This window comes from Poecile atricapillus, chromosome 6, assembly GCF_030490865.1.
Source record: "Poecile atricapillus isolate bPoeAtr1 chromosome 6, bPoeAtr1.hap1, whole genome shotgun sequence".
In the NCBI taxonomy this organism is placed as follows: domain Eukaryota; kingdom Metazoa; phylum Chordata; class Aves; order Passeriformes; family Paridae; genus Poecile; species Poecile atricapillus.
This window is the reverse complement of record NC_081254.1, coordinates 30789698-30798699: the sequence shown is the minus strand read 5'-3', so window position 1 is coordinate 30798699 and position 9002 is coordinate 30789698. Positions and strand designations below refer to the sequence as shown.

General features: G+C 40.2%; 1 protein-coding gene across 3 annotated transcripts in view; it reads right to left on the bottom strand.

Moving 5' to 3' along the window:
• Positions 1-230: 230 nt before the first annotated feature.
• Positions 231-9002, bottom strand: part of FHIP2A (FHF complex subunit HOOK interacting protein 2A) — a 34131-nt gene continuing 25359 nt past the window's right edge. For all 3 annotated transcript variants that reach the window (XM_058841800.1, XM_058841801.1, XM_058841802.1), the window contains 4 exons: positions 7925-8068; positions 5238-5378; positions 4414-4517; positions 231-4325 (listed from right to left, as the gene is read on the bottom strand). In XM_058841800.1, the coding sequence (XP_058697783.1) occupies positions 4220-4325; positions 4414-4517; positions 5238-5378; positions 7925-8068 (495 nt within the window). In that variant the 3' untranslated portion in view covers positions 231-4219. The remainder of the gene's footprint in view (positions 4326-4413; positions 4518-5237; positions 5379-7924; positions 8069-9002) is intronic.

Below are 9002 nucleotides of genomic sequence, written 5' to 3'. Positions count from 1 at the left end.
CCATTTCCCTAGGCTTCCCATTTTCCTGGGCAAGAGCATGCTGATTCAGTCCGAGCCCTGCACAGCACAGTACAGGAAACACGTCTGTCCCAGAAGATGCTGTAGAAACAGACTCAAAATAAATGAGGACTTCAAGATCAAAGGCATGATGTAAATTGTTAAAACATATTCTGTCTCAAGGTCACCTATACAAAAATTATTACGGATTCTGTAATAATAGAAGCAGTCGCTTCACTGAAATTAATTTATTTTGAGAATATCCCTTTTAATCCTCCATGCATTTTTAGCACAAAAAGTTGAGTTTTATCACAACCTCCTTCATAAAACTTAATATTGTATGTCTGGTAATGTGGCTGTTTCAACAATTCCTCATTGGAAATTCCCACCTCTGTGAAACCTTGGCAACACTGTTAGTAAGTGACCTACACAAAGTTTAATAGAAAATTTTTACTGAATATCCTCTGTTTAATGTAAACAAGGCAGGAGGCAAAACAAGGAGTATATATTTTATATAATTACACTATTTTACAGGGCACAGAAAGCATTGAGGACATGGTTTGAAAACCCTGTATGATATGCAATATCAGATAAGGATTTTCCATGTAGCCCCAAGTCTACTCCAGGACCCTTTAATCTTACCAAGTACTTCAGGTTAGTATTTCTTCTAGCAAGACAAAGAGCACTAATAAAATGTCACCTGTGAGATTGCACAGCAAGTTATGGTAGAAATTACCATGCACTTACAAAGCCATTCCATGATTACTTGTGCCCTGTAAAATGAAGTGTGGCAATCTTTACACTAATCATAGTGTAAGCAAGCTTGGGATTCTGGTCCTTTTTTTTATATATATATATATATATATGTATATATATACATAGGCGATGTACAACCAGACTCAAGCTGTGCATCAAGTCACAGCTTTTATATTGCACAGACAAATATAGAGTAAGAACATTACACAGACAGAATCTGAATACCAGGAATATTACAGTCATAGGAGAAACTAAGGACAAACTTGTTCTATCAGAGCTAGCACATGGCTTATTACAAAATTTTCTAAATCAGAGTCTAAATCAAATACACACTATAAACAAAAAAACCATAAAACAATGCCTCTATTTACACACATGTGCATCAGGATTAGAATGTGGTTTGGATCTGCTTTTTGAAATAAAAAATTATTCTAGAATCCCATCTCAAGTATTTCAATCTAATAGCAGTGGCCCCATTCTCTAAGGTGATGAGCACTCATCTCTCCCACTGACATCTGGAGGATCTGCACAAGCCATGAACTCTTCAGGCCAAGTGTTTTCTCGGGTGGCCCTCTCTGGGTAATAAATAACCACATAAAAACACACGCACACAGAAACAAAATGGGCTCCTCAATGACATGCATAGATCAAAAAGGTGAAAACATGGACCTGAACTAACTTCTAATCATTAAAAACAAAAGAAAAGTGCATGAAAAATATCACCACAAAAATAATTAAATGAGTTCCATCTCTTAAGAAAGATTAAATCACTTTTACAAAAATAAAGGTCATTGTCATCAGGTAGGGGGATTAAGGGTTTGTAGACAGCACTCACAAAAGCAGTTCAGGCCAAAACAACTTTAAAGATTGCTTCACTTGTGTGAGGATGGATCCATGTCTTATAAATTTATTGACTAAATAACATTTGGGTTGCAAGAAAACATCACCAATGTCACTGGAGACACAGGCTGAATTTAAAAGTGATCACAGTTCTATCTACTTATTTTCCTCATGGACAAGCTTAAGGAGCTGTGCTTGCAGCTCTGCAGCGTTTTGCATTAGAACACCTTTCAGTGTAATGAGTTTGGGTACCAGTGAAAACAGCAAAACAAAGGAAGTGATGTTTAATGCTTTCATTTGAGATCAGGCAACTCTTGAATGGCTTTATCAATTTTTATATTACTCGGAATGCTCTTGCAAGGTTTTATTAACATTTTGCTCATTTTTGTTTATAGTAGTATTATCACTTCCAGTTTCCACTGAAATTGGGGCATTAGAAGTATTCTGGAGTACATGCTTGAAAAAAAAATAAATAGATGATTTGAGGAAAAAGTAAGCTCAAGCAAAACCAACAAAGACTCAAATTCAGTAAGGCATCAGCATTTCTGCTCAACACTCTTTGTTCATGTAAAAGATTGTGATTTAAGCAAAAAATACTTGAAATTAAGCTTATGTTTAACTGTTTTGCTGAATTGGGACCTTATAAATAACAAATGCATGTATTAAATATCACTCTGCATAGACATCAACATGTTCTAAACTATGTGTCAGGTATTAAAAGGAAGCTCCCAATGTGGACTGTCTGCAATGTCGATCACTAAAAATGATTTGCTACATTCAAGGTATGTTTCTAAAGAAGAAAAATGAAGTAAGTGTAATTTTTTCAAACTTTGTCCCACTATACTACTTGGACCTGAAAATACTTTGGAGCTAAATGCAGAAAAAAAAACAACAGGTGAAGAAGTAAAACATGCTTCTGTTTGCCAGAGAAATGCAACAATTTTTACAAAAGTGTCCCAGTACAGGGAGCCCCTGAATACAGGTTTTACCTGACAAAATGTTTCCAGAACTGCTTTCTCCAGCTGAACCTGTACTGGAAGCTTTTACAGCAGGATGCTCTTCGCTGGTGACAAGAATAAATTTAGCCCATTAACTGTGACACTGCTCTAATTAACCTCCTATCTTAAAAGGCCTCTTAACATCCAGCTTCCATAAATATTAAAAAACAAGACCTGAAAGGCATGGATAGAGAGCAGAATCTGATTCTAGGTACAGTCATGTAAATCCAGAAGACTTCTAGTGACTGAATAAATTAGTCTATGTTTGCATTTGAGCAATGACATCTGAAATGGGCATTAGCTGTGCAAACAGGGGGGCAGGAAAGACAAACAAGGAAAGACAATGTAAACGGAAGGAGCTGAGCTCTGCCTGGCCTGGTTCAGAGGAGGGGAAAGAGGTCCTACCCACGAGTGTGGAGAGCAGGATGGGTCACTGGGTGTGACTGCCAGGTCCAGCACAGCCACCAGTGCACTGGGTGCTGGCAGTGAGGACCCTCTGGAGGGCAGAAGCAAAGCCCCCTGCAGTGGCCTCTGCTCACATGGCCAGTGCCTGGCCTGGCTGATGGCATTCACATGGAAAAGAGGTCACTGAAAGGCATTCCTGCATCCCAGCATGTGAAAAGCAGGTGCAAATTTTGGTCCTAAATAAATTATCAATGCTTAAACTGAGTTGGCATCACTGTGACGGTTAGATAAGCAATAAAAATGTCTCTCAAAATAACATCATGTTTATGCTACCAATTTTCAAGGCACAAAAGATTCTTAAACCAATTCAGACTAATACCAATTTAAAAGAAATTAAAAATACTGTTTCAGCAACAACTATGATGACCTATAATTAACCTACAATGTAAAGGTGACATGAGTAAAAAAATTAGAGTTCCCATGTAAAAAGCTAAAGCAAATCTAGTTACACAGATGACTTGGAGATTAATCACTTGGAATGACACAGACAAACATGCTACAAACATGTACACTTCAGATATATTCGTTATGGATGTGATGCCGAATCAGGATTAATTTCTTTAGTATTGATTTTAGACTGATAGATTTCTTGTAGTAAACCACTGAGGGATCAAGCTCAGAGTTGTACTTAAGATCTACCAAAAGCAAAATGATCCCTCATTAACGTATCTTATTGTATATGGATTGGTGGATTTTTTGAACTGCATTTTTAATAACATACATTGCAGCCATAGGTGTGTTTTTCTTTCATATATCCAACTGAAAAGAAAAATAATTAAGACATAAAAATATTATAAAATTAATTTGCTTTTTTAAAAGTAATATGGTCACTAAGAGCAAATTGGTGCATGTGAGCCCCAGGACATACAAGAGCTCAAACTCTCTAAACACTGTAATCAGAATAACCAAGGTCTGATGTCTGTGGTTCTTCATGCAGCTTTTGCAGCTCTTCACACAGTGGCTAGAAATTACGTGTATTGGTTTCTCCCCAAATGCCTTCACTCATATTCCAAGTCCATTTGCAAACTCAACATCTGGTGAAGGGAACTCGTCTTCCAAACATCCCCTGTCCCTTTGCCGGGAGGCACCACCTTGTCTCTGGGTGTTGTGGTGGCTCTCCGGCCGAGCCCAGCCCGGAGCCGGGGGTGGCCGGGCCGGGCTGCTCAGGGCGTGGCTGAGGTGTGGTACTTCACAAAGGCGATCGCCGCCAGCTCCTTGCAGAACTCTTCCAGCACAATCACGCCCTCTAGTAACGTCATGTGGTCAATGCTGGGACAGGAAGAAAATTGCAGGGAATCAGGACTGGCACACACAAACCCAGCCACGCGTCTGGAGAACGTGCAATGTGTTTACTCACATGGGTCCTTCCGGCTCTAAGCCCAGCAGGCGTTTTCTGACCAGCAGAAGTTTGGGAGTGAAATCTGGGATGCGCTGGATTCTAACCATGAGGTCCCCGACGACCTGCAAAGCCCAGGCATCAACACACAAAGTTAACACCTCTGCAGAGTGCCTGGCAGCAAGGTTCAATGGCAGCTTCAGTGCCCACTTCAGCATCCTCACAGGCAAACAGAACAACCTGCAGAGAGGCTGCTCTGCCCAAAAAGAGGATGAGTGAGTGCAGGAAGTAAAGAAATACAAAAGCCTTACTTGTTCTTGTCATAAATGGCATCACTTATTTTAAATTACATCAATAATTAATTTGTCTTTTTAAATGTTGACATAGACAATCAACCAGTGAATTTCTGGGCCTAGAGAAAGCACAGGGGGAGAGAGAGTGAAGGTTGTATTTTGGAACAGGGAGGGCTGCTGGGAGAAAGGGAGCCAAGCCCTCTTGGGCAAGCATCATTAACAGGCTCCTGACCAGCTCAGTAACAGCTGGTGCGTGGGATAAGCGAGGGATTCTGACTGAGGACACTGCAGTGTGACAGGCACCCAGCCAGCACTTCTAGGATGCAAGTCTGGTAGGAAGAGATGGAAACGGAGAAGAAGGGCACTATTGATAAATCCAGGACTTAATTGTTAAGAACAGCCTCCATCTAGGCCCAAACCTGATTCAAAATCAGCTTTCAATGACAAACATTTACCAACTTAAACTACCCAGCAACTATTACCACTAACAACAAAGTTATTAAATATATTACTGCTGTACTGCCATGTGTAATTATTGCTGTGTTCACTCACCCTGACAATCACAGAAAAGAGAGACTTGCAGCCAGAGGCGAGGTTGACGTAAGGATCCAAAAGGTATTCATGTATATGAGGATGGGGAAACAGGGACAGTTTGGACAACACTGATGTAACTTGTAAATTTACATCATAGGGCTGCAAAAAGAGGGAAACACAGTGCTTAGTTATTTTCATGCTGGCTTCTTTTCATCCACCTCATGTTTATTTAACTACTAGAACTTTATACACAGGGTTAGGAATAAATAAAGATAAAAAGTTAGATTAGAATACAGGCCCAGCCTCTGCTTTTCACAACAGCACTGCTGTGAATATGACAGTTGGGCATTAGATATTATTATCTGTATGGCTGCTACAACCACTTGAAGCTTTTGCACACTTGTTTATTGCAGGGAAAGTCCTCTTCCCATAAAACATTTCTTCAGCTAAATAGCATGGAATCAGCCTAGATTAAACATCTGCTTGCTTCTCCTGGGAAACTGTAAAGTATATGAGCTCAGGAAATTGCCAGAGAGAAATCCATGTTCACAGCTAATACGTTATTTCTCTTCTACTTTATTGTTTTCTGGGAAAGAACCATTGCAGAAGGCCTGGCCATCTTGTGGCAGAAACCTATGGGATATGGGACCAGTCCTGGGCTGGGAAAGCAGCAGGAGATTCTGAGCTTCTTGTCTACCTCCCTTCCCCAAATCAACCAAATGGGAGAGGCAACACTGTCAGATGCTGGAAAACACTTACCAGTTATAAGGAATAAAACAATACCCTACTTTCCAGGAAAAAAAAGGTGCCTATTTTAAAGGATTTGACCATTCTAGTAAGAAACTTATTTCCATAAAAGCAAACATTTTCACCATGGCTTCAAAAGTTTCAAAACTTTTATTTGTCTTTCATTTTGTCATCCCAGTGAAAACAAGCTGACATTTTCATTGAGCCCAGAATTTTCAAACCAATAGAACCTCCTTCTATCTCTTCAATGGCAGAACAGACTAAATTGACAAGAGAGGGACAGACAATCCTTTGGTACATCTCTGTGTCAAGCAACCTTGCAGATCTAAGTGGATTACAGGGCTCTCATTTAATCTCTGACTGCATATTGGCAGTAATATCCTCACTGCCATCATCACACCGAGAAGAGAATGATTTAATGACCTGAAATTCCCATCTTTATGCTCTGAAGTTAGCATCCCACTGAAGAATTAGAACAGATTCTTGCCCTTTGCAGATCTAGGAGATTTGGATGAATTCACCCTCAGATTAAGACGGATACATTTAGCCATGTCTGCATGTCTAAGCTCTCATTAGCTGAGTCAACAGTGATACACCTGCCCACACACAAACATCTCCTGCCACCTCAGATGCTCCCAAGTATCTGCTGGTCTCTTGATGGTTCCACACAGGGTGGATCCTGCAAGATCTGTGTTGGAACCACAAACTTCTGGGAATATCCTGGACAACACAAAAAAGGCAACAGATACCTGAGTTCAGGCACTTGAGTGGAGCTTTCAGTCCACAGAGCCGAGGAAGCTGAGCTGATTCACTTTGCCCTCAAAGAGATACCTACATGTCTTTCAGCCTAAGAGCCCCAGGGACTACTAGGGCTGCTTTGACAAAATTTCCACTGACTACATGTGTCCACATAAGTAATATTTAGGTATCTTATTCTTGAATTTGTTACCACACACTGTTGCATTGCAAAGTTGCCTCATAAATCTTTTGAAATGAAAGCACTTATTTCTTCCAGTCAGTGGCAGTTATTTCTGTACTTGGCACTCCAGCAACAGATTCATCCCAATCTCCTAACAAATGAAGCTTTCAGCCCCTGGACCACAGATGTTACAGGTAAAAGAGATCACTACATTTTGAGTTATTATAGCAGAGTTACTCTGCAGAGAGAGACAAAAATTCCTTCCATAAATCTATTCACTGCCTACCTAGCTGAACTGTAGGAGAAGGTCTTTAGAGCTGTTTGAGTCAGCCAATTCATTAGGAAGCTTTGAAGGCATGAGCATTATCTGGTGTTCACAAGAGGACAAGGAAACAAAGGACTAACACGTGCTGCATTGTTCTGACAGATTGCTGTTGTGATTCCAACTAATTGAGAGCATTAAAGAAAGCTGCTTCTTCACACAGAGCTTTTATTTCTGCCCATGTGTCAGCAGACTCAGTAAAATGGCCCCATATCAGATAAATCCTAAAAAAATTCCCTGTAGCTAAAAAGATTAAACCCAGCAGATTTTGAAGTTCAGGAAATTAAAAAAAATTCTTAGGGTACAGTCAGTTCTACAGAAATTTCTAATACCAGCAGGAGGAAGAATGTAGTGTCTAGTACCAGTCTAGTCATGAGGCATTTGAAACAAGTTACTTCACTTGTGTGCTTGAGCTGTCTTCTGTCAGAAATGAGGTTAGTGAAAGCTACCACCTCTGCAATGCTTTCTGATATCACAGACTCATATGAGTGCTCCCATGAACACTCACAGAGCTGACCTAGAGGCTACTCCTGGCCTCCTGTGCATGTTCCCTGTGCATTTGTATGTGCAAATGGCTTTGGTCCTGCTTATGAACATTACACAATAATATAACACTATAATAGGGAGTAATGGGAATCCACAGGACCTGATGGGAGATCAGCTCTTTAGAAGTGATGAAAGTATCAGAAATGGAATTCTTAACTTGTTTTTTCTTACCTGATCAAGAATCCTGCCCATTCTTTCAAAGAGGACTTTCAAGAAGTGTCCTTCAAAAAATGATGCTTCTAAATTGCACTTTTCCAAAGATTTGGGAGATCCAGGCCACTCCCACCGTAAGCAAATGACACAATAATCCCGGAACTATAAAAAAGTAGTGAGGAAAACAGACTTAAATCTCCATAGAAACCATTTGATTTCCTTTAATAGTCCATACACCTTAAAACTATAATCTGTAGCTAAATGATAAATCTAAGCTCAAAAAGATCAGTCATTCTACAGTAAACACTATCAGTAAAAGCACTATCAGCAGGCACCTGCTGCATTTTCCTGGGGATATTCCTGCTACTAGGATAGTTTGAGAAGCAGTGAGTGGAGAACAGAGCTCCCAAAAAGCAGCTGGGGCCAAAACACAAAGTGACACCAACAATACACAGCCTAATCAGGGTTCTTCTGAGGCAGGAATTGCATTTTTTAACATCCTCTTGAGAGTGAATTACCACACTTCCACTGCATTATGCGTAGCTGATCTTGCTATCCAAACCATCCTGCTCCCTAATTCCCAGGACAGGAAATGCATGTCTACATGCAGAACATACAAACTAGAAGTATTTCAGGGCTTCTTCTTCCCTTTCTTTGTTTCCTAACACCCCTGGCAGTCTTTCTCTACCTTGCCCCATAACTGCTGTGTGCTGCCTGATGCCTCACTTGCAAGGAATTACACCTTAAAAGGAGCATAAGTTGAAGCAGAGAAAATAAGGAACACAGGAAGAAACAGAAGCAAAAGAGTCAGAAAACAGGCTCAAAAATTCTGCATTGATTGTAGCTTACCTATTTGAGCAAGCTTCCAGAAACAGCAATAAGGAAGCAGAACAGCTTTGGATGTAATAACAGCAACAGGCAGGGCTACTCTTAGGAGGAAAATATTTTAACAGTAGCCATATCATCGTCAGGAAGTGACAGAAACCAATTCTACTCTCTAATAACTCCCAGTACAATTTTTCCCAAGGCATGAAAGAAAGACGAAGATGATAAGTGGTTTCTGGCATCCAAGAATAGAACATAGGGGAATTTTATA